Source organism: Phyllobates terribilis, unplaced genomic scaffold (genome assembly GCF_046119375.1).
Source record: "Phyllobates terribilis strain yellow unplaced genomic scaffold, ASM4611937v1 Scaffold_2__4_contigs__length_985480577, whole genome shotgun sequence".
In the NCBI taxonomy this organism is placed as follows: Eukaryota; Metazoa; Chordata; class Amphibia; order Anura; family Dendrobatidae; genus Phyllobates; species Phyllobates terribilis.
In genome coordinates this window covers 813,699,279-813,725,788 of record NW_027362762.1, presented here as the reverse complement: position 1 = coordinate 813,725,788, position 26,510 = coordinate 813,699,279, and the positions used below count along the sequence as shown (strand labels likewise).

At 41.6% G+C, this 26,510-nt stretch overlaps 1 protein-coding gene across 1 annotated transcript; it reads right to left on the bottom strand.

Annotated features, from left to right (window-relative positions):
• TBL2 (transducin beta like 2) lies at positions 1-26,068 on the bottom strand. The gene is made up of 7 exons (XM_073670751.1): positions 25,899-26,068; positions 23,039-23,166; positions 19,902-20,086; positions 15,402-15,550; positions 8,958-9,084; positions 6,367-6,519; positions 1-534 (listed from the first exon to the last, which is right to left on the bottom strand). The coding sequence occupies exons 1-7, from the start codon at positions 26,005-26,007 to the stop codon at positions 78-80; spliced, it is 1,308 nt and encodes a 435-aa protein (XP_073526852.1). The 5' UTR covers positions 26,008-26,068; the 3' UTR covers positions 1-77.
• Between the last annotated feature and the right edge of the window lie 442 nt (positions 26,069-26,510).

The following is a 26,510-nucleotide window of genomic DNA, read 5'->3' as shown; positions in this document are numbered from 1 at the left end:
TTGTAAGATTTCCACAGAAATATTTTAATTTTAGAAAGTATAATCGTTTTAGTATCAAAACAATCGTAAAAACAGTCTTAATTCTTCTGTTTGTACAAAGCATCTAGTGCTCGCTGGGCATCCTTTATTTGTTGCTCTAGTCTGTCCTTTGTGCCCTTGGTAGTGGATTTCTTAAGCATGTCCTTCATGTCAGCAATAGCAGCTCTGTATCCAGCTGAATTATGAAAGACACGTATTACACGATCTCCAGTAGAGACCAAAAATCTGTTGTTAATATCAAATGCAAGGTCTGAGATGACATCTCCATGTACGGACTTGAATTCTTCCTCTACTTCTCCCGTTTGAGCATTGTACACTGTGATGTCACAAACGCTGGCTATAGCAACGACCCGACCGTCAGGAGAAAACGCTATACGACAAGGCTCCTTGCCGGCCCATTTTCCGGTAAACAGCAAGTAAGGGTCTTGTTGCTTCTTATATTCAACATCTGTTTTCCAGAGCTTCCATGTCCCGTCTTTAGAAACAGATGCCATCCTATAAAAAAGATATTAAGAATTCTTATTAAAAATAATACAAATAGCTACAATGCCTCTCATACAAAGATTTTATTTTTCCTCAAGCATTTGTTTACCACAAATAATGTTAAATTTTTCAGAATATAACTTTTGGCCTTAAAGGGGTGATCCGAAATTCAACTTAATTTTCATCCTAAATCCCAATCTATTTGATGCCATAATCTAAAATATTATTATTATATATTTATATAGCACCACTGATTCCATGGTGCTGTACATGAGATTTTCCAATATACTTAAATTAAGAACTCCCTATCCTTCCCTAACTACACACTAACTGCGTTTTTTTATTTTTATTCCACTTCCTTTATGATGACCATGTGTTTGAAAATCCCAGTGCATGCTGGGATACCCAAACGAAATGTCATCAGGGGGCACAGGCTGCAGTCACTGCTGCAGCTCCTGCCCCGTCCCTGAAACGAAGCATTATCAATGACGTGTGTTTCAGGGGCAGAGCTAGTCCCTGCACGATGTGCAGAATGACAGCAGCTCTCTCACCAGCTCAAATCAGTAGTAAAGAGTCGGCAACAGAGCGCACTGACAACGTGCACTAACAGAATACCTGGTGTGCAGAGACCAGTGACCTCACCTACGGGGGTGGCGCAGGCTCCTGCACAATTTTATGGTCTTTTATTTTTTCATGGACAATGTGTCATTTTCACACATTGCAATTTGGCTTTTCATGACATAAATTAGGTGTATAGATTTATAATACATGTTACCAAAATGTGTTTTGTTTCTTTTTTTGTCTGCATAATGATCACATGTACAAGGGGACAAGTGTGCTGTAATCACATTTAAGCACGGAACTGGACAATTTAACTCCCAAGATTGACGGATACCCCAATCACATCAGTGGTACAAAATACAGCCAACCTCCTCACCATCAAAGCATCTTGATATACCTCAATGAAGCGGCATTAAACTATATAGCATTGAACATAGTTCAGATATCTTTACAGTACAGACCAAAAGTTTGGACACACCTTCTCATTTAAAGATTTTTCTGTATTTTCATAACTATGAAAATTGTACATTCACACTGAAGGCATCAAAACTATGAATTACCACATGTGGAATTATATACTTAACAAAAAAGTGTGAAACAACTGAAAATATGTCTTATATTCTAGGTTCTTCAAAGTAGCCACCTTTTGCTTTGATGACTGCTTTGCACACTCTTGGTATTGTCTTGATGAGCTTCAAGAGGTAGTCACCGGAAATGGTCTTCACTTCACAGGTGTGCCCTGTCAGGTTTAATAAGTGGGATTTCTTGCCCTATAAATGGGGCTGGGACCATCAGTTGTGTTGTGCAGAAGTCAGGTGGATACACAGCTGATAGTCCTACTGAATAGACTGTTAGAATTTGTATTATGGCAAGAAAAAAGCAGCTAAGTAAAGAAAAACGAGTGGCCATCATTACTTTAAGAAATGAAGGTCAGTCAGTGCGAAAAATTGGGAAAACTTTGAAAGTGTCCCCAAGTGCAGTTGCAAAAACCATCAAGCGCTACAAAGAAACTGGCTCACATGAGGAGCGCCCCAGGAAAGGAAGACCAAGAGTCACCTCTGCTTCTGAGGATAAGTTTATCCGAGTCACCAGCCTCAGAAATCGCAGGTTAACAGCAGCTCAGATTAGAGACCAGGTCAATGTCACACAGAGTTCTAGCAGCAGACATATCTCTACAACAACTGTTAAGAGGAGACTTTGTGCAGCAGGCCTTCATGGTAAAATAGCTGCTAGGAAACCACTGCTAAGGACAGGCAACAAGCAGAAGAGACTTGTTTGGGCTAAAGAACACAAGGAATGGACATTAGACCAGTGGAAATCTGTGCTTTGGTCTGATGAGTCCAAATTTGAGATCTTTGGTTCCAACCACCTTGTCTTTGTGCGACGCAGAAAAGGTGAACGGATGGACTCTACATGCCTGGTTCCCACCGTGAAGCATGGAGGAGGAGGTGTGATGATGTGGGGGTGCTTTGCTGGCGACACAGTTGGGGATTTATTCAAAATTGAAGACATACTGAACCAGCATGGCTACCACAGCATCTTGCAGCGGCATGCTATTCCATCCAGTTTGCGTTTAGTTGGACCATCATTTATTTTTCAACAGAACAATGACCCCAAACACACCTCCAGGCTGTGTAAAGGCTATTTGACCAAGAAGGAGAGTGATGGGGTGCTACGCCAGATGACCTGGCCTCCACAGCCACCAAACCAGAACCCAATCGAGATGGTTTGGGGTGAGCTGGACCGCAGAGTGAAGGCAAAAGGGCCAACAAGTGCTAAGCCTCTCTGGGAACTCCTTCAAGATTGTTGGAAGACCATTTCCGGTGACTACCTCTTGAAGCTCATCAAGAGAATGCCAAGAGTGTGCAAAGCAGTCATCAAAGCAAAAGGTGGCTACTTTGAAGAACCTAGAATATAAGACATATTTTCAGTTGTTTCACACTTTTTTGTTAAGTATATAATTCCACATGTGTTAATTCATAGTTTTGATGCCTTCAGTGTGAATGTACAATTTTCATAGTCATGAAAATACAGAAAAATCTTTTAAATGAGAAGGTGTGTCCAAACTTTTGGTCTGTACTGTACATATTAACATTTCCCCTCTACAAATCAATAGGGAATGTTTCTGTCCCCTGTAAGACTGTGTGCCCATGATGCATTTTTTAAGCGTTTCCACAGCAGCAAAAACGCTGCAGAAATGCTTAAAAAACGCATGGTAGAAGGTCTGCCATGTTCCCCAATGATAATCCTCATGTGCTGTGCACATGCTTCGGAAATTTCCGCTGCGGATTATCATTGCAGAAAAAAACGCAGTACTACCAATTATTTTGTGGAAGCGCTGCGTTTTCGCCGCCATTGACTTGCATTGGAACGCTTGGATTACGCATCCCGGCATCTGTACATGCGGGGAATCCATGCGTTTCAATGTGCGGATGGTACCCGGGTCTGGAGAAGAGGAGACTCTCCTCCGGACCTGGGTTCCATAGAACCTGTAAAAAAAAAAAAAGAATAAAATAAAAAATAAATATGATATTTACCTTCTGATGGCCCCCGGTCTTCTTGTCTTCACTTGACGGCAGGTCCTTCAGTGTACCGCAAGCTGCCGGCAAGCCAGGACGGAGAGAACCAAGACTGTCGGGGCCATCGGAAGGTAAGTATAGATTTATTTTTTTCGTTTTTACCATTCTTTACGGTCACACTATATAAACCCATGCCGTTTGCATGGATTTATATAGTGTGACCAAGTTGACAAGCACTTTCCAAGTGATGCTAAAATCGCTTGGAAAGCGCTTGTCAACCCGCATGTGGAAATGCATGTTAAGAACGAGTCACATCCGCTTGTCCCTGGCAGGAAAAAACGCATGTACAATCCGCATGTACAATCCGCATGCGTTTTTTCTGCCAGGGAGATGCTGAAACGCTCAGGAAAAAATCCTGACCATTTCTGTATCGTGGGCACATAGCCTAAACCTTTCTTTAGCGTTGCCTGTAACTGTTCAGAAACTCTGCACTCACTGAAAAACATGAAAAATATTTAAGGCCTGAGAATTGTCAGCGCTCCTCACTGAAGGATTAGATTACATAGAGAAGACACAATGAGTGAGAAGGGGATGCTGCAGGAACATCTAAAGAGGTCTATTTTTTCTACACATCATCTATTATTCATGATGATGATTAGGAGACCCCCTCATACACACTAGAGGAGGGTCTCTGCATACAGGCTGCCAGTTCTCATATTTAAAAGAAGCCTCACCAAATATGTTGTTTTCTAATCTCTCATTATCATGTATGTGATGTAGTGGAAGTGTATTAAAATATTTACCTATCACAGTCTTCTGTGATTTCCAGTGCCGATCTGGCCCTCTTCAGCACCATCTGAGCGGAGATCAGACTGGCCGGCTCAGACAGTGGTTTTGTGTGTGTACCGGATGTCTCTTTCTCAATGTAAGTCTATGGAGTCTTATTCTGAGCTTCATAGCCTTACATTGGAAAAGTAGTATCCACACAGTCGATGCTGTGTGAGCCAACAAAGCTGGAAAGCAGTCACATGGTTCAGAAGAGGGTAAGAGCGGTGCTGGAAAATGGGGAAGATGGCGATCGTTAAGTATTTTAATATGCTTTCATTACATTATATACATAATTAGCGGAAAAAAAAGTTGAAGACACATCTTTAAGTAAGAAGAAATTAGTTGATAACAAAATTGGTGCTTGGAAAACAAGAAAAAAAAAATCACCCAGTACCCTTATGAAGAACATATCCTGGTTTATTAAAAGCAGACACAGAAGTATGGGTCTAGGGAACATTGTACCTTGCTTCTGAGCGTGGGAAATCACAGCCAATGAGGCATCTAAACCTCAGTACACATTTTTGGTTCTCTTTGTTGCAGATATATATGTAGAGAGTATTCCCGGGCTTTGTTTTTCAATTGGAGGCTGCAACGTGTGCCAAGAAGAAAAACAAACCATGCATGTATAGAAAAAGTATATGTACCAGGAGCAGCCTGGTCACATATAGCATGTGTTCACATATTGGTATGTGAACAGAGCCTAATGGGGCAGCGTTTTCTCTCTGGGATTAAAGCTGCTTTGTTGAGCAAGAGAAGCTGTGCCCATGCAATCACCCTGATGTAATTTGATGTCATGGTGCCTTTAGGCAAGACAAACAATGATTTACAGTTATAGTCATCAGGGTGTGCAAGTGTGTTAGAAATACCTGCACAGTATACCAAAAAAGAAAAACGTGTCAAAAATTGGAGGAAATTTGGGCACCTTGATTAGATAGGCCTAATCAAGGATATTATTACGTGCGTTCAGAAGGAGTGGATAGCTGTTTGGTGGTTCTCTATATAGGCATATTTAATCATATAGAACAAGATATGTTTTCATATGGCTGGCCTGTCTAGATATGTCTCCAATGGGACCCATTACGGTTTATGGTTTGCAATCTCTCTGATATTGCTATAGAGAACTACTTGTATTTGTTTTGATCTACTGCTAAGTTAGACTAATGAATATTTAGGTCTTCTCCACAACAATAAATGGATGTTGGGGGGGGGGGGTGGAGTTGTTTTGTTCTGAATTTTGATTTCTGTAACATGATTTTTTGGGAAAATGTCAATTAAAAGTTATCAGATTAAAAAAAAATACCTGCACAGAACTCAAGAACAACTAGTCTTGCTTCAAGATATATTAACCTCTTTATAACGTGGTAAGTAATAGTAAACACCACGTCACAACACCCTGTTTAGCGGCGCTGAGCCCGCGCTAAACCAGGCACATGTCAGCTGATATATACAGCGGACATGTGCCTGCAACAGCCACGTGTGGAATCGCGATCCACCTGCGGCTGTTAACTAATAGCAGCGCCGGACGCACGTCACTTACCCTGGCCATCAGTGACCCAGTCACATGATCACGGGTCACCGATGGGTTGGCATGACAACCCGGGATCTGCAGTAGACCCCTGTGCTTCTCATATCCAGATTGCAATGAGCGCAGCCCAATGGTCGACGCTCATAGCAAGTGAGCAAATCTGCTACACACAGGACATCTGCTCATCGCCTGTGTGTAGCAGAGCCGATCAGGCAACTGCTGCTTCTAGTCTTCCATGGAGACTATTGAAGCAAGCAAAAAAAAAAAAAAAAAGTTTTTAATAATATTAAAAAAATAAAAATATATAAAAAGTTTAAATCACCCCCCTTTTGCCCCATTCAAAATAAAACAAAAAAAAAACCCACATACACATATTTGGTATCAACGCATTCCCATACATGTAATACTCACCTGCTGGAATCATTGGAGAAAGCAAATCCACAAACACCAGCCGAGTGGCCGGTCAGCTCAAACGCACGAGAGACTTCACGGAACTCTCCAGATTTACCAAAGCAGATCTCCCAGACCTTCACATCTGAAGTGAAACCACAACTTCCTACAAACCTAGGAGAAACAAACATAGGTGGAAACTTCAATGATTCTTTAACTCACAAAGAAAACAATACAAAATAATGCTTTTGACTTGACTGGCAATTGGCATCTGCTACACCCAGACCCAACAGAACAAATTTCTCTGATAATTGAGGTATTATGTTGCTATTTTAAAAGGCATATTAAAAAAACTGGAGAATTCTTCAAAACTCTCTCTCTTCATTCCCCACAGATAACCTGAGGATTGTGCTTCTATCTAGAACAGGAGGATGGACATTGTTCTTTAGGAATGAAATATTCTGGGTGACGGAAATCTGTCCGCTTGTCAGGAGGGCTTCAAGGTTAAACTAAATATAAGTTAAGGTGCAACTGTTCTTTATAAAGAACCTTTATTTTTTGCTAACAAAAACAAGACAAATACATTTATTTTCTAAAATGTTTTTATTTTCTGATGGTAGATTTATAATATTTTCTGCTTGTGATTCCAGGGACAGACATCTATTCTGAGCTGCCGTTCACAGCACTCAGAACTGCTTTACAACAGTCACAAATCAGTAAATTACAGATGTTAATTAATTCTATAGGGAAATATTGCATGTTCTGTGATCTGTGCAGAAAACGGGATGGTGAATCCTGTGTTTTCTATATATTGGCCTTACCCTTCTTTATAATCCTGACTGAGATAATGACTTGACTAGTGAAAAGTGAGACTAGTGAGAATGACAAAAAATTAAAATAAAAATCACCAATATTGAACCTTAAAACTTAGCCTGTCAACAAAATATACTGTGGGTACAGAAAGTATTCAGACCCCTTTACATTTTTCACTCTTTGTTTCATTGCAGCCATTTGGTAAATTCTAAAAAGTTCATTTTTTTTCTCATTAAAGTACACTCTGCACCCCATCTTGACTGAAAAAAACAGAAATGTAGAAATTTTTGCAAATTTATTAAAAGAGAAAAACTGAAATATCACATGGTCATAAGTATTCAGACCCTTTGCTCAGTATTGAGTAGAAGCACCATTTTGAGCTGGTACAGCTATGAGTCTTCTTGGGAATGATGCAACAAGTTTTTCACACCTGGATTTGGGGATCCTCTGCCATTCTTCCTTGCAGATCCTCTCCAGTTCCATCAGGTTGGATAGTGAACGTTGGTGGACAGCCATTTTCAGGTCTCTCCAGAGATGCTCAATTGGGTTTAGGTCAGGGCTCTGGCTGGGCCAGTCAAGAATGGTCACAGAGTTGTTCTGAAGCCACTCCTTTGTTATTTTAGCTGTGTGCTTAGGGTCATTGTCATTGAACCTTTGGCCAGTCTGAGGTCCAGAACACTCTGGAAGAGGTTTTCATCCAGGATATCTCTGTGCTTGGCCACATTCATGTTTCCTTCAATTGCAACCAGTCGTTCTGTCCCTACAGCTGAAAAACACCCCCATAGCATGATGCTCCCACCATGTTTCACTGTTGGGATTGTATTGAGCAGGTGATGAGCAGTGCCTGGTTTTCTCCACACATACAGCTTAGAATTATCTCCAAAAAGTCCTATCTTTGTCTCATCAGACCAGAGAATCTTATTTCTCATAGTCTGGGAGTCCTTCATGTGTTTTTGAGCAAACTCTATGCAGGCTTTCATATGTCTTGCACTGAGGAGAGGCTTCCGTCAGGCCACTCTGCCATAAAGGCCCGACTGGTGGAGGGCTGCAGTGATAGTTGACTTTGTGGAACTTTCTCCCATCTCCCTACTGCATCTCTGGAGCTCAGCCACAGTGATTTTGGGGTTCTTCTTTACCTCTCTCACGAAGGCTCTTCTCCCACGATTGCTCAGTTTGGCTGGACGGCCAGGTCTAGGAAGACTTCTGGTGGTCCCATACTTCTTCCATTTAAGGATTATGGAGGCCAATGTGCTCTTAGGAACCTTGAGTAATGCATAAATTCTTTTGTAACCTTGGCCAGATCTGTTCCTTGCCACAATTCTGTCTCTGAGCTCCTTGGGCAGTTCCTTTGAGCTCATGATTCTCATTTGGTCTGACATGCACTGTGAGCTGTGAGGTCTTATATAGACAGGTGTGTGCCTTTCCAAATCAAGTCCTATCAGTTTAATTAAACATAGCTGGACTCCAATGAAGGAGTAGAACCATCTCAAGGAGGATCACAAGGAAATGGACAGCATGTGACTTAAATATGAGTGTCTGAGCAAAGGGTCTGAATACTTATGACCATGTGATATTTCAGTTTTTCTTTTTTAATAAATTTGCAAAAATTTCTACATTTCTGGGGTTTTTTCAGTCAAGATGGGGTGCACAGTGTACTTTAATGAGAAAAAATGAACTTTTTAGAATTTACCAAATGGCTGCAATGAAACAAAGAGTGAAAAATGTAAAGGGGTCTGAATATTTGCCGTACTCACTGTATAACAGACATTTGAGAAGTGGAATTAAAAAATAATTGTTACCTCCCACAAGGTGACACAGCAGCATAGGCATTTGCAACTTGATTAGTATTAATAGTTGCCAGGACGTCACCTTTCCGATTCCAAATCAAAATGCTGGTGTCACTTGATGCAGTCATAACAAACTTCCCTGCAAAGAGATAATCTAGAATCAGAAAGGTCCTAAAAAAACAAACTGGTCACAGAACATAAAAATGGTTGTGCTCCAGTTTTTTTCCTTTTACTGTAAATGGTTTAGCAGAGTACCGATATTGATAAGCTACCCTTAGGGGGTTTGGCTCCTAGTACTCCATCCAATCAGCTGATGGGATTGGATTCAGTGTTTGCATCACTGTTTATCAGTAACAGCTCCATGCATTCTGTAGTGGCTGTGCCTGGTACTACAGCTGTAAAATGAAAAAGAATTACCTGCATGACTAGCCACAGCAAAGGCAAAAAGTATGGAGCGGTGACTGATAAACAATGAAAATCAGCGCCCCCAACCTCCCCCTTAGCCCCTTCTGTCAACTGATAAGTAGGTGTCAGCCCCCCAAAAATCTTTAGGATAGGCCATGAATATAAATATTTATAAAATAAAAAAACACTTCATTAAACAGAGAACTTAGCCCTCTTCATTACAAAGCCTATATTAGGAGAATTTATTTTCTGTGGTTTTCACATTTAGAAAGTTATAGCTGTGCAATTGCTTGTTCTTTTGCAGGAAGAGTTGTATTTTGGGGTTCAAATAACTAAATTAATTTTTGCATTTTCAATTTACACCATTCACAAAGCGACATGAATAACTCAACATTTATTCTCTTGGTAAGCACAATTACAGCAATACCAGATATGGTTTTGTTAAGTTTTTCTTTGCTTTTATTTTTACATTATTCACCTGACAGTTTAAATGATGAATTATATTTTTTTCATATTGATGACAGGAATATCATATACATTGTAAACTTTTATTTTACACCCCATAGAGAACTTCAGAATGCGATGGTTTCACTGCTTCAAAGAAGAGGTGGGGTGGGGCGGGGTGGAGATTGTGGGAAAATAAGCAGGTGTGAAGGTGTATTTAAATGATTGGTAAAAACTCTGGAAAGCTGTATCCCATGGACTGATTCTGAGACAGTTTTTTCGTGACATTGTACTTTATGTTAGTGGTAAATTTAGGTCAACATATTTTGCGTTTGTGAAAATATCGGAATTTTGACAAAAATGTGATTTTCAAACTTAATTTTTATGCCCTTAAATCAGTTTAGTTTCAGCACAATTTCTGAAACAGAATTTTTTTGTTTTGTTAGGAGGTTAGAAGGGTTAAATGTTAATCAGCGATTTCTAATTTTTCTATCAAACTTACAAAAATTATTTTTATATCTTTTTTTTTTTTTTTTTTTAGGGACCACATCACGATTGAGGTGTAGTGATGAGCGAGTATGTTTTGTTAACCCTTTCGCTGAGTATGCTCGGCCGAGCTCCGAGTATTTATAGCTGCTCAGTGACAGGTTTGAATCACTCCCGTGTAGATGATTTGCGACGGTTTGACAGCTTTAATACATGTGAGGAATGTGTAAGAAGCAGACATTCCTCACCTGTATCAAAGCTGTCAAAAAGTCGCAAATCATCTACACGGGAGTGATTCAAACATATCACCGAGCAGCTATAAATACTCAGTGTTCGGCTGAGCATACTCGGCGAAAGGGTTAACAAAACATACTCGCTCATCACTATTGAGGTGACTTTGAGGGGCCTATGTGACAGAAAATATCCAAAGTGACTCCATTTTAAAATCTGCACCCCTCAGTGTTCAAAACAACATTCAAGAACTATAGTAATTCTTTAAGTGCTTCACAGGAATTAAAGAAATGTAGAAGGAAAAAACAAACATTTTAATGTTTCCCACAAAAATATTCCCTTAGCCTAGGAAAAAAATAAAATAATATATATATATATAGATAGATAGATAGATAGATAGATAGATAGATATACAGTGCCTACAAGTAGTATTCAACCCCCTGCAGATTTAGCTGGTTGACACATGCGGAATTAACTTGGCATTGTGACATTTGTACTGTAGATCAGCCTGGAAGTGGGAAATGCACTGCAGCAAATTTTTTTTTTTTTTTTTTAAACGTAAAAAGTTAATTCAGAGTGTCATTTATTATTCAACCCCTCAAACCACAAGAATTCTGTTTGGTCCCCCTAAAGTATTAAGAAGTAGTTCAGGCACCAAGAATAATGAGCTTCACATGTGTGGATTAAAGATCTCTTTTGCCAGCCTTTTCTGACTATTTAAGACCCTCCCCAAACTTGTGAACAGCACTCAGACATGGTCAACATGGGAAAGACAAAGGAGCATTCCAAGGCCATCAGAGACAAGATCGTGGAGGGTCACAAGGCTGGCAAGGGGTACAAAAACCTTTCCAAGGAGTTGGGCCTACCTGTCTCCACTGTTGGGAGCATCATCCGTAAGTGGAAGGCTTATGGAACTACTGTTAGCCTTCCACGGCCAGGACAGCCTTTGAAAGTGTCCTCCCGTGCCGAGGCCAGGCTTGTCCGAAGAGTCAAGGCTAACCCAAGGACAACAAGGAAGGAGCTCCGGGAAGATCTCATGGCAGTGGGGACATTGGTTTCAGTCAATACCATAAGTAACGTACTCCACCGCAATGGTCTCCGTTCCAGACGAGCCCGTAAGGTACCTTTACTTTCAAAGCGTCATGTCAAGGCTCGTCTACAGTTTGCTCATGATCACTTGGAGGACTCTGAGACAGACTGGTTCAAGGTTCTATGGTCTGATGAGACCAAGATCGAGATCTTTGGTGCCAACCACACACGTGACGTTTGGAGACTGGATGGCACTGCATACGACCCCAAGAATACCATCCCTACAGTCAAGCATGGTGGTGGCAGCATCATGCTGTGGGGCTGTTTCTCTGCCAAGGGGCCTGGCCATCTGGTCCGCATCCATGGGAAGATGGATAGCACGACCTACCTGGAGATTTTGGCCAAGAACCTCCGCTCCTCCATCAAGGATCTTAAGATGGGTCGTAATTTCATCTTCCAACAAGACAACGACCCAAAGCACACAGCCAAGAAAACCAAGGCCTGGTTCAATAGGGAAAAAGTCAAGGTGTTGGAGTGGCCTAGTCAGTCTCCTGACCTTAACCCAATTGAAAACTTGTGGAAGGAGCTCAAGAATAAAGTCCACATGAGACACCCAAAGAACCTAGATAACTTGGAGAAGATCTGCATGGAGGAGTGGGCCAAGATAACTCCACAGACCTGTGCCGGCCTGATCAGGTCTTATAAAAGACGATTATTAGCTGTAATTGCAAACAAGGGTTATTCCACAAAATATTAAACATAGGGGTTGTATAATAATTGACCCACACTTTTATGTTTAAAATGTAATAAAATTCAACTGAGCAACATAACTTTTTGGTTTGTAAGATTTATGCTTCTGTTCATAAAACCTACTCTCGTTTGCAGTTTGAAGGCTCTAACTTATTTGCATCTTATCAAACCAGCTAAATCTGCAGGGGGTTGAATACTACTTGTAGGCACTGTATATATATCTCTTTGTATAGTGTTAGCCAGTAGATAGAAAAATATTAAGATTTGAGAGTCCTCAGTGATTGATACCTTTTAATGTCTAACTGAAAAGATGGTAAATTGCAAAGCTTTCAAGACTATTCAGGTCTCTTAATCAGGCGTAGTATAACACAAAATATGAAGAGTCACATATTTACAAACAACAAGACACAGAAATAATGCAATAGATGAAACAAGTGAGTGAAGCAGAAACGCCCCACCCGGGAAGACTGAAGAAACGCCCGGTTGGTCTACAAGCAGAAATTTCACATACTGTGCTCCAAAAGCAAAAAATGTCAATATCTCCGCAATGGAGCAATGCAGTGCAAAAAGAAAGAGTGGAGAGCAAGGATTTTTACAAGGTATTTAACCCCTTTACCCGCGAGGGTGGTTTGCAAGTTAATGACCAAGCCAATGTTTACAATTCTGACCAGTCACTTTATGAGGTAAGAACTCTGGAAAGCTTCAACGGATCCCCCTGATTCTGAGATTGTTTTTTCGTGACATATTGTACTTAATGATAGTGGTAACATTTCTTCGATATGACTGGAGTTTATTTGTGAAAAGATGGGAAATTTGGTAAGAATTTTGAAAATTTCGCTATTTTCAAAATTTGAATTTTCATGCCCTTGAATCAGAGAGATATGTCACACAAAAGAGTTAATAAATAACATTTCCCACATGTCTACTTTACATCAGCACAATTTTGGAACTGAACGTTTAACTTTTTTCACAAAAATGTTACTTTAGTCCCCAATTTTGTTATTTTCGCCACTGAGCACACCAATACCCCATATGTGGAGTAAAACCACTGTTTGGGCACACGGCAGGGCTCGGGAGGGAAGGAGCGTCATTTGACTTTCTGAATGTAAAATTTGCTTAAATAATTAGCGGACGCCATGTTGCGTTTAGAGAGCCCCTGATGTGTCTAAACAGTGGAAACCCCCCACAAGTGACACCATTTTGGAAACTAGACCCCTCAGGGAACTTATCTAGATGTGTGGTGAGCACCTTGAACCCCCAGGTACTTCACAGAAGTTTCTAACATTGAGCCGTAAAAATAAAATTTTTACATTTTTCCAGCAAAAATGTTTTTCAGCCTCCAATTTTGCATTTTTAAAAGGGTAAAAGGAGAAATTGCACCATGCAATTTGTTGCGCAATTTCTCCTGAGTAAGCCGATACCCCATATGTGGGGGAATACCACTGTCTGGGCGCATGGCAGGGTTCGGAAGGGAAGGAGCGCCATTTGACTTTTTGAATGTAAAATTTGCTTGAATAATTAGCGGACGCCATGTTGCGTTTGGGGAGCTCCTGATGTGCCTAAACAGTGGAAACTCCCACAAGTGAGAGTTTTTTTTCGGCTGTATAACAGCTGCAAAACATATGTGGCGGAGACTCGAGCATGTATACTCGGTGCACTTGCGCTCAACAATAGTCGCTATATCGTCGTCATTTTTTTTTTCTTTACTTTTGAAGAAATCTCAACCCCAAGACACACCTAACCCTAACAACCCTAGCGTTTATTTTTTTACGCCGTTCCTCATGCGGTATAAGTGATTAGGGGACTTTATTCTTCTGGTCGGTGCGATTACAGCGATACCAGATTGATATCGGGTTTTTATGACTGACAGCTGGAACACACTTAAAAAACTTTTTTTTTTTTTGCAAAGACTATTTTGAGAGCTATAATATTTCCATATTTCGGCCGACAGTCATGTGACGGCTTTGTTTTTGACGTCAAGAAGTTGATGTTTTTATTGATACCATTTTCGGGCACCTGACATTTTTTGATCGCTTTCTATTCCGATTTTTGGGAGAAACAAAAACCAACATTTCAGGAAATTTTTGTTTTTTTCATTTTTATGCCGTTCTGCGTGTCGTAAAATTGATAAGGCAGCTTTATTCTTCAGGTCAGTACGTTTACAGCGGTACCACATTTATATTGTTATTTTATGTTTTGGTGCTTTTACACAATAAAGAGTATTTTATAGAAAAAAAATTTTTTTAGTATCGTTTTATTCTGTGAGCTACAGTGCTGGCCAAAAGTATTGGCACCCCTGCAATTCTGTCAGATAATACTCAGTTTCTTCCTGAAAATGATTGCAATCACAAATTCTTTGGTATTATTATCTTCATTTAATTTGCTTGCAAGGAAAAAACACAAAAGAGAATGAAGCAAAAATCAAATCATTGATCATTTCACACAAAACTCCAAAAAAAGGCCGGACAAAAGTATTGGCACCCTCAGCCTAATACTTGGTTGCACAACCTTTAGCCAAAATAACTGCGAACAACCGCTTCCAGTAACCATCAATGAATTTCTTACAATGCTCTGCTGGAATTGCGCTTACCTCCCCTAGCTTCTGGAATGCTGCGATCGACTTAGATCACAGCATTTTGGGGGTTAATGTGCAGGGAGCGGTACGGAACCTCTCCTTGCACATTGTCACAGCTGACACCCGGTACTATCAGCTGACACCCGGTGGCGATCGCCCCACTTGTGTGCGGGCGCGATCATATTATGCGTAATAGTACGTCCCTGACCCAATAGGCCCAGGGCACAAAGATGTACTATTACCACATATGTCAGAAAGGGGTTAATTAATTTCTTTTGAGCCGGTGACCGGCCCTCTTTAAAGTTGCATTTCAGAGAATTTAGGGTTAGCACTACTAGATAAACAAGTGTCTTTATTTCTCTCAGTCAGTGTTGTTGTTCTGGTAGTCACCATGATAATCTCTCACCGTGGTCAGAAGTAAAAATGTTCTATTGTTTTTCCCACATATTGTCATTACATATGACTAATACACATTACGACAATTAATCATTTCTTAGTTGCTATGGCTACAAGCTTATACTTCCTTTACAACTCACCTGTTTCTGCTATTCCAATATTAATGACGGGGGCTTTATGACGTTTTGGAAAGTCTTCAGGAGCAGCAGAGAAGCCAAATGCATCGTTTTTCTTGGTCATTTTAAACACTCGGATTGTATCTCCATTTGCTAAGAACACAATAAAGGCTCTTAAAAAGGAAGGGAGAATCATTTAGCATGGCCTGTGTTGTAACGTATCAAAATGCTTTACAACAATGATCCAATCATCTGTGTACATTATATGTTTATTATTTTAGAACAGGAAACTATTATTAAAACATTTGTTGTAACAGAGCTATCAGAGGTGAGCCATTATAGACATGTAAAAATGGTAGATGGCGACTCATGAGGAATGTATACAGTTGGAAAAATAAATGTAATTTAATTATTTCAAAATTATACAATGTGATTTTCTGGTTTTTATTTTTAGATTCTGTCTCTCACAGGTGAAGTGTACCTGATAAAAATGACAGCCCTCTCCATTCTTTGTAAGTGGGAAAACTTGCAAAATCGGCAGTGAATCAAATACTTATTTTCCCCACTGTATGGCAACTACCGAACTGAACTTTTCATTATGCAATGAACAAGTCTTACAGATAAAACTAACCCCATCAGGTGAGAAAAAGGGTTGGACAAGTTGAAAACTAATATGAAAAATAAATCGACAGAATTTTCAACTTCTTGACGACAGATGACAACTAATAAAAAGCCTAAAGGAAAGGTCTCATCTCTGCTAAGATGTGTTCGCAGTGTTGAGAGGAGGAGCAGATTACCGCTACTTGCCAGTTTAATACTCTAGGGGTGGGTTTACACCACTCAACATTCAGCTAAATGTTTGCTAATCAATAGTCGTTTAATAGCTACTTTACACCGGCAGATTTCCTATGCGCATAGGCTGCCATTGTTCTCAGCAGCACAAGTATGGTTTACAAAGGATGACGTGCTGCGAAGAATGATTAATTTTAAGAAGGTTAAAAATCATTTCACCCAACGCTTTTGGAGAAGAATCTGCTCTAAAAAAAAAACATGTCTGCAGGATCTAACCTTGTAAATAGTTTATATGTGCAAATAAGTTCTTTCAAAGACAAGTCCAGCAATACATTTACATGACCAGCTCATTCCTCAGTAAAGCCCCCGTCACACTAAGCGAGATCGCTAGCGAGATCGCTGCTGAGTCACACGTAGCAGCGACCAGGCCCCTGCTGTGAGATCGCTGGTCGTGTCGAAATGGCCTGGACCATTTTTTGATCGCTGAGGTCCCGCTGGGTAGCATGCATCGGTGTGTTTGACACTTTACCAACTACCTCGTTGGCAACTCAGAACTGAGAAGTTGTCCCTCATCGAGGTCTGAATCGTCAGAGTAGCTGCTATGTGACAGGGTCCCAATGACCGCCGACATCATTATACAGGTCTCTACGGGTCGCCGTATCGTTGCTGCGTCGTTGGGAAGATCTGACTGTTTTACATCACACCAGCGACCACATAGTGAAGCAGCAAAGATCCCAGCCAGGTCGTATCGTTGTCGGGATCGCTGTAGCGTCGCTAAGTGTGACAGTACCTTTACTGACTAAATCAGTGTTTGAATTTATATGCAAATGAGACTGAAGAGTTATTTGTAGATCTAAAGCCACTACCACTCCAGCTCTGTTCCCCGCCTCCTCCTGCTGCTTGACTGACTGCCCCTCTGCCCCTCACACAGCATAGAGGCCATCTGTCAAGCAGAAAGCGGTGGTGCTGAGAAGGGAACAGAGCTGGAGTGGCCGAGGCTTCTAATCTACAAACAGTTCTTTAGCCTCATTTGCATATCATTTTAAATGCGGATTTCTCAGTAATGGAGGGAGTGACTGGCTATGTAAAAGTATTGCTTGACTTGTATTTGAAAGAGAGAGCCACATACACAGCTTAATTTTGATTTCTTTCATACCTGGGGGTTTGCTTTATCCTTGTATAGATTTATCTTATAAAATCAGTTATCCTTCTGTCTTTAAACAACTGCTTGAAGACCTACAATCATTCTCTTGCCTCGAATCTTAAATCTTTTATGGACTCTCCCCATCCCAGTTCCTTTGTCATTACAGTCTCCATCTTTAAATTTGTTTGGCAGTGCAAAATACTTTCCCCCGAAGCCCTAAAGTAGTTTGGGAGCACAGAAACTAGTGAAATATCACGCAGCTCAATAGGCCCAACTGAGTTCAATTTGTACTATGCACTAAATGCCATGCTGGGTTTCTGTGAAGTCTTAAGGTGCGCCTGATTTTAATTTTAAAATGGTCTTGTGGTCCAGCCCTTCTTCTGGGCCTGCAGTATTGTTACTGTATTGTTACTCCCATTCGCTGGCAGATTTCTGATCCCCCACTGGGTTTTATAATCAAAAACCCAGACTTTCCTCCTGGTTGGGAGGTGGGGGAGTATCTATGATGGAAGAATATGGGCCTGCTACATATTATGGATTTTGTCTATAGATTAGCCCAGAAAAAATTGATTTACTATTTAGATCTCTATACTTCTATTTGATTGAGTCCAAAGAATATCAGATTTTTTTTAAACCAAAAACATTCCAAGGAAGTCATGCCATGAATGGAAGAAAAAAAAAAGGTATTTCAGCAAATGTGTCTTAATGAACCTGGAAATCTACTCTCTATAAACCATTTGTTTCTCCTTTAAATAAACTTCCCGTATGCTCCACTGGGAGGAGGGTCTCCGTGAATCCTTATCCTTCAGAGATTGTCAGGAAATAGTCCATAGTTAAACCTTCTATTTATACCCAGATTTCATAACATATGTATTAACTCTTCATGAGATGGTATTTAATACCCCAGAGGCTGGTATGTATTTTTCCAGGATCCCTGCCCTTTTTTAGGGTTATGGGAGTAAGGTTTCGCTATTATATATCTAGTGGTCCTTCCCCAGTGTATAATGCTTTTGCTTATGTTACCTTATACAACCACCCATGTCTCTCTTACCCGATCTCCTTGGGAGGAGTTACTCGAAAAGACCTAGAACTGATATCCCAAAACATACCCAGAAACTAATCTCACATGTTCCTTGCCACCAGAATTACTATTGCATGAGCTTGGAAGAATCCTTTGATTAGCTTTTACCAAAATTTTACTGATATAGTCATGTGTGGAATACATGCATCTTTATTGCATTTCCACACTGGAAATGCACTAAAGAAGCATGTGTTTTTTACCTGCAGATTTTCCGCATCTAATGCAAATCTATGGGAAAAATCTGACCATAAACTAAGTGTACCTGGAAGAGAAACTGACATGTTGTGAATTTGAAACATGCATTGCAGGTCAGTGTAAATGGATTTAAGAAAAAAAAAAAAAAAAAAAAAAGCACAGCGGGCATGAGATTTCTATAAATCCCATCCACTTTGTTTGAACTGAAAGATGAAGCGTTTTTTAAGCAGAGAAAATACGCTGTGTCAAAAACTCACCAAAAATTCATTGTTGGCACACAGCCTTAGTCCGAGTCCACACATCAGTAAAGATAGTCAGTTACTAAATCTACATGTCAGAAAAAACTTTCTACCTGTGATGTATACGGTATGTGCCCACAACGTCTTTTAGACATCAGCTGAGTTTTTGAAGCAGAAGATGCTGTTGGAAGTCTTTCCTCAAGTGTATTTGTTGGCATGTTTTTGATTGGTTTTGCAGCAGCTTTGCCGCCAGTGGCTTTTTTACTGTATATGTAAACTACTGAGTGACTTCAAGACTAAGAAGAATGGTCTGGTCACTTCTTATTTAGCGGCTTCACGGCTTTCGGCGTCTGAAGCGGTTATAAGAAGCTCAAAAGCAAAGAACATTGTTTTGAGATTGTAGTGCATATGTTAATTATTTTTAGCATTGTTAAAGTGCTTTTTAAGGCGGAAAGAGCCTGAAAAAGACATTGTGTGCACATGGACAACATCTGCAAGGAGTTTTCTATGTTTTCTGTGGTTTACTCCCAAACTCCAAAGACATACTGATAGGGAATGTAGATTGTGAGCCCCAGTGATGAAAATGTCTGTAAAGCGCTGTGGAATTAATGGCGCTATATAAGGATAGGTATAGACAAGCGTATTTTTTGTTTCCCAAGAAAATTGAATCAATTACGCTGCTCAGATTCTACAAGATAGAAAGGAGACATTTTTTTTTCTCTCTCAGTCCATGGAAATCAGGCTGCACTCAGAAGTCATCTGAGTCTAGTTCAATGGCTTCCACAAATGCATTGACTTGCATGGCTGAATGCAATAGATTAAACTGGAGCATGCAGCGACTTTTTACCTCGAATAGACTTGGAGGAAAAAAAAAAAAAGAAAGGCCCCACAGCATAATATTGGTCCGAGTAAGATCCGATGTTTTGTCAGATTGCACTCGGACCAATACAGTCAAGCCCAAAGTGAATAAAATAAATAACTTAAGGGTTTCATCATTTAGTAGTTCCATAGCAAATCTGATAAAAATCACTGGAAATTAAATAGTAGAATTAAGACTTAAAATTACATTTTACCTGCAGTCTGGACTGAAACGGACATGTGTAGCATGGTCAAACTCCACATTAGCTCTCATACAGTTGTGCTCCCGCTCAAGGAAGTCCTTAGTGCTCCATATCCTGACAGTTCTGTCGTCCGAACATGAAGCTAAATATTTACCATTACTGCTAAAATCCAAACAGGTTATGTTCCCACTGTGAGCCTGGCGGAAACAATCAAGAAAGAATGCTTCAGTCATTACTAACAGCATGCATAAAGATTGATTGTTCTCAGTGGGAGAAACAAAATAATAATCTTGTAGTTATGGTACCTTTTAATGGCTAACAAAAATAAAATAAGTAATGTTACAAAGCAAGCTTTCGAGACTACTTGGGTCTGTTCATCAGGCATGGTATAACAACGCATCTGAAAACACAAATACCGTATTATGCGGACTAGAAGACGCACCCCAAATTTTGGGATGGAAAATAGGAAAAAAATGGTGGTACGTCTAATAGTCCGTTTTAACAGTAGCTTAAGGGAGGGGGGGTGGTGGTGGAGCGGGGGTCACAGGAGGCAGGGTCGATGCTCCAGGAGGCTGGAAGCGACAGAAGTGGGGTGATGCTGCGGAACCTAGGCTTTCATAAGATGTCGGCGTCTGTGAGCAGAGTCGCCTTTCCCAATGATTTCCCTGCATTGGGCTTTGGGAAAATGTGTAGACTGAGATCTCGGGAGACAAGATGTCGTCTCCCGAGATCTCAATCTGCACATGTGCCGCATCCGGCAATTCCCAGTGCCCACTGTAGGAAAATCATTGGAAAAGGCGACCCCGCTCCACTGCCCCCCCCCCCGATAAGCTCACTTCGGATTATAAAACGCACCCCCATTTTCCTCCCAAATTTGGAGGAAAAAAAGTGTGTCTTATAATCCGAAAAAGATGGTATATACACAAAAAGAGCAGAGACATGACATAAATGGACATTTAAAAAAAAAAAAAGAAGAAGAGCTCAGAGAATAAATCCTTCATTAGCTTAGATAAGTGGTGTGAAAGTTTTGTTCATAGACCTTTCGCTGTTTTTGTGATTTGAAGTTGCCTTTTAATATTACAACTTTCATACTCTATGTTGTGTCCTGGGCCATAGAAATGTTTACACAAAGGTTGATGGTTTTTTTTTTTTGTCTGTAATAGTGTGCTGATGAGAGCTCATCCTTGCTCTCAGTTTCTTGGACACCACTTAGCCAAGTTAATGAAGGATACATTTTCTGAGCTCAGTTTTGTTTTTGTTTTTTTTTTTAAATGTCCCTGATCTTTTTGTAATATATATCCCCAAGTGCCGGGTGCTGAACCAGCACCAGCAGGGACAATGATGAGAGTAGTAGTCTGCTCCCGGTGTCGCCACCTGTAAAAATAAGAATAAAATAAGTAAAATCCTTATACTCACCTGTCCTAAGTGTCCCCAGCTGTAATCCATGCGACCGCTCACGCAGAGGAGCCGGGGAGAATGACTCCTGCAGCGAGGGGGCCCTGGAGCTGCTCTCAGCAAGCGGTATCCTGTCACTCATTGAGCTCAGCACAGCTCAGGGGCCTGCTCGCTGCAGGAGTCACTCTCCCCGGCTCCTCAGGCGAGTATATGGATTTTTTTTTTTTTTTAAATGTTATTCTTATTTTTACAGTTGACATTGCGGGAGCAGACTACTACTCTCATCATGGTCCCCTGATGGGGTTGATCGAATGCAAGCAGGGGACAATGATGAGGGCAGCGTTATCAGCTCCGGTGAAGGCTGAATGTAAATATTGTATTGTACACCCAGAACACCATAGCTCCTTACAATATTTAGTGGAAACCGCCAGGAGTTGCAGATCAGCTTATTAGAGAGTGAAAAGGCCGATCTGCAGCACCCGGCGGCAGCAACAAAACTGTGTACGGAGCTGTGGCATTCTGCTCTGTACATCGTTTAAGCCATAACTAATAACAGTTCTTAGAGTCAGACCCCAAACGTTCTTCTATTAATGACCTATCCTGAACAAACATTAATATAAAACTAGCAGACATCCTCTTTAAAGCTAAAATTTTCAATAACTGCAATAGAAAATAGTTCAGCTTTAATTTTTCTAAGTGGAACAAGAACTCACTTTTTTTTCTAGAGAAACTGTTGATAATCTAGGCCTAATCCATCTAGTAAAGCCAAGGTATATCACTAGAATTAATGATCTGTGAGAGTCTGAGCTATAGAACAGTTTCTGATCTTAAAAGGGAATCTGTCAGCAGGTTTTTGCTACCACATCTGAGAGCAGCCTGATGTAGGCAAAGAGAAGCTGAATCCAACGATGTATCACTTAGATTACTGGGTGCAGCCGTTCTCACACAATCAGAGCTTTTAAATTTAGCAATGAAGCAAAGCTGAGAAAGCTAACCCCGCCCACACCAGTTTCTGTACGTACAATGTCCATAGATAGTGAGGTGATTATCACAGGAGGGGGCGTGTGGGACCAGGGCTCAGTGACCAGCTAGTCACAGCAATGAAACTACTGACGCTAAACAATCAATCATTGTAAGCAAACAAATCCTCAGAGCTTGAAAATAGAGGCATCACTGAAATCTGTGTTTTAACCTCTACCTCATGCTGCCTTTAGATTACATAGCGAAAACCTGCTGACAGATTCCCTTTAAATGAGATGGAGGTTTCATGTAATGCCCCTCTCCTAATAAACTGCTCTACAAGGCCTGCAGTACAGCCCGCAGCCAACAGTTAGATGGCCAGGAAAACCACTGTGCAGGGAAACCTTATAAAGGGGCTGCGGCACTACACCACGCTCCTTTCATGTTCAGAATTAGTGGGTGCCCCAAAAGTTCGATCTCCAATGATCACAAATTAATGCCATATCCTAGAGATATGCCATCACTTTATGGAGATAGGAAAACGCCTCCAAACTTATTGAATTCACTTATATGAAGAGAAGGGGAACTTTTCTGGAATTAATATAAGGTATTGACTTGTAAATACAAGTGGATGCCTTAAACAGAGGTTAGAAGAAATAAAAAACCCAGTGTTTAACGTATCTTCTCCTCATCTGTTACCACATGCATGTATTTATAGCGCGAGTAAAATGAGACTTCCACCTACATAAGGAGAAATAAAGTAGATAATTATTTTTAATTATTTATCAGGATACCTTGAGAGCCGCTGCCAGGAGTGGGTGAGAGAAGTTGTGGCTCTGTGTTTTCTCTTTGCGTGGCTTCCGTAGTTTCTGTTTCTTTGCAGACTGCTTTTCTAGAAATGCTTCACCATTTGCTTTCTCAGCTAAAATGTAGAATAGTGAAAATTGTAAACATATTCAACATAATGCAATGTGTTTTTCAGAAAGAAATAAACATTTTTAATAATGATTAGTTATCATAAGACTGGGTTCACACTTTCTTTTAACAGCAGAACTTTTCATGCAACTAAAGTAAAGTGAGAGAGTTCACCAGCCAATTGCTTCAGCAGACGTTGCTGCATCCATGTGCAAACTGGTGTACTCATCTGCATCGTGGACGGGCATTCAAGCTATATGGCATTTGACACATCTGGAACTGGCACAGACAGTATGCTGACCCCAAGGCTTCGTTCACATCTCCACTATTTATTCAACTTGGTTTTTCTCCATCACAGAGGCAGAACAATGAAAAGTGACAGAGGGCCAGATAAGATAAAAGGAAAAACCTGGAAGGGACAAAAAGTGCAATAGGGTCTAATCTGGGTAAATGATTTGGTAAAGAATATGCACTATTGTGCTCACCTGATCGGGTTGTGCACACAACCACTGAAAGAGTTAAGTGCCCACGTAGCGTTTTTACGGCCGCGAAAACGCTTGTAAAACAGTCTGCCATGCAAAGCAATGTGAATTCGGATGTGCTGTGCACATGATGCGCTAATTTGCGCGCCGAATTCGCATTGAGTTGCAAAACGTAGCATGACCATTTCTACCGCATGTACGCCGCAAATTTGCGGCCAGTGAGGAACATTGAAACGCAGAAAACCCGCAGGTATATGTGGATTTGCTGCGTTTCAATTAAATTCAATTGCCGCGAATTTGCAGCGTAATCGTGGTGCGTGTGGTACCCGGGATGAAGAGGAGACTACAACTCCTCTTCATCCCAGCTACCACGTGGTGAAAAAAAGAAATAAAAAAGTTAAAAATAAACAAAACCTGTATATTCACCTCTCCGGTGGCCCCCGGTCTGCTCCCGGCCACGTCCTCTCTGCTTGGCGTCCCGCGGTGTACTATCAGGACCTGCGGTGACGTCATTTAGTCACCTGATGGTCACGCGACCGCTGACTAAATAACGTCACCGCAGGTCCTGACAGTACACTGTGGGACGCCGAGGAGAGTGGACGCCGCCGGGAGCAGACTAGAGGAGACCGGAGAGGTGAGTATACAGGTTTTTTTTTTATTTTTAACGTTTTAATTCTCTTTTTTTTTACTATAGATGCTGCATTTAAAGCATCAGTTGTTCACACATTATAAATCCATGCCGATTGCATGGATTTATATTGTGTTACCAACTTCTCAAGCACTTTTCCAAGTGATGCTCAAAATCGCTTGGAAAACTGCTTGAAAAAATGCATGCGAAAACGCTGAAAAAACGCTTCTCTCTGGCAGAAAAAATGCATGTAAATCTGCATGCGTTTTTTTCTGCCAGAGAGGCAAAAACGCTCTGCATCAAATCTGCTACGTGGGCACATAGCCTAACTCTTTGGCTATGTGCCCACGATGCAGAAATGAAGCAGAAAATTTCTGCAGCATTTCTGCATCTCCCTGGCAGAAAAAACGCATGCAGATTGTGCAGGCGTTTTTCCTGCAGAATACATGCGGATTCACATGCGTTAACGCATGTGTTTCCGCATGCGGACTGACGCATGTGTTTCCGCATGCGGACTGACGAGCACTTTCCAGGCGATAGCATCACTTGGAAAGTGCTTGACAACTAGGTCACACTGTATAAATCCATGCAAACGGCATGGATTTATACAGTGTGACCGTAAAAATAAAAAAATAAAGCTATACTTACCTCCGATGCCCCGCCGCGTGAGCTGTTGCGCTCCTTCCTGGCTTGCCGGCATCTCGCGAGACAGCCTGCGGTCACATGACCGCGACGTCATCTCAGGTCCTGGAAGGAGAAGCTCTGCCGGCAAGCAGAGAGAAGCCGCCGGACAGGTGAATATAAACTTTATTTATTATTTTATTCTTTTTTTTACAGGTACAATGGTATCCAGGTCTGGATGAGAGTCTCCTCTCCTCCAGAACTGGGTACCATCCGCACATTGAAACGCATATAATCCGTGAGTACAAATGTACAGACACGGATTCTATGCGTCTCAATGCAAGTCAATGGCGGCGCTTCTGCAAAATTAATGAACATGCTGCGGATTTATGAGCGCTGCAGAAACGCTGCGGAAAAATCCTCAGTATGTGCATTGACATTGCGGAATGCCATTGGGGACCATGGGGTGCGGATTACCATGCGTTTTTGATGGGTTTCCGCTGCGGAAGTGCCGCAGCGGAAACGCATGAAAAACGCATCGTGTGCACGCAGCTGGCTGTGGAGGACTTGGGACACTTGGATATAAGATGATGGTTAGTTGTCCGTGATGCACCACGGCAAACACTGGTCACTGCCATAGGACGTCACTGGATGTCGCCGTGCCCAGGTGCATACCGCTCTGCCTGTGCCCGGGTCCAGACCGCTCTGTCCATGCCTGTGCCGCTTGCAGTGCAGAGCTTAGACATAGTCACAGCATTTCTTGGTGATGTCATGGGAATAAGCCACATTGCAACAACTCTGCAGAACCAGGCAGCTTTGTCTGGCAGGGCATGCTGGGAGTTGTAGTTGTAAAGCTGCTGGAGAGTGACAGCTCGGAGATCACCGTTATGCAGCAGAGGTGATGGCAGGTACCTATGTACACACCGGTACGGGCAACCTAGGAGAGCAGTGTGCAGGTCGCAGGGGCTGTAACCTGTGACTAGTGCCGCCACACACAGGGCTACTCACCGCCGGGCTCCAGCTCGCCGCCCTCTTTTGCCTTTCTGCCCCATAATGCCAGGAACACGACTATTCCCCCCAGCAGCACAGTCACCGCCACCAGCGCCACCGCCTCCATGTCCGCGCCTCACTCACTCAGCCACGTCATCCCCCCACGGGAGCGCGCACTGCTGCTTTTTTTTTTTGCTTAACTTTATTGTACACGATAGCTAGTAATAGTATAGTATGTACCTTCTCACCAGTAGGCTGCCATACGCGGGCAAGTGTGAGACGTTGAAAATGGAGAAGCTCACCCCATACATTTACCTTGTTATTAGTGTTAGTGTGGCACAGCCTCCACCCTCCATGTCCGGGAAAGGAGGTTCAGGGAAGCCCCCTAAGCCTTACTACATTGCATAGTGAGGGGCAGCTCTGGGGGGCTCACTGAGTGCACTGGGGAGGGATGACTGGGTACTATAAGCACTGGCAGACACAGAAGAGACCCCTGTGCAGGAGAAGTATATGGGCCCTCTGCAGCCAATACCTCATTACCTCATTGTAATGCACAAGCGAAAATGGGCCCCTGTGTGACAGCACAGGTTGCACCAAAGATATGTCCACCCTTGATTATAAGGCCACATT

Excerpts from the sequence above, each read along its gene's own strand:
- TBL2 (XM_073670751.1), bottom strand. The coding sequence starts at position 26,007 with ATGGAGGCGGTGGCGCTGGTGGCGGTGACTGTGCTGCTGGGGGGAATA. Across the intron at positions 6,520-8,957 it reads GCTGTGTCACCTTGTGGGAG|GTTTGTAGGAAGTTGTGGTT; the intron begins GTAACAATTATT and ends TGTTTCTCCTAG. Across the intron at positions 535-6,366 it reads TTCTCCAATGATTCCAGCAG|GATGGCATCTGTTTCTAAAG; the intron begins GTGAGTATTACA and ends TCTTTTTTATAG.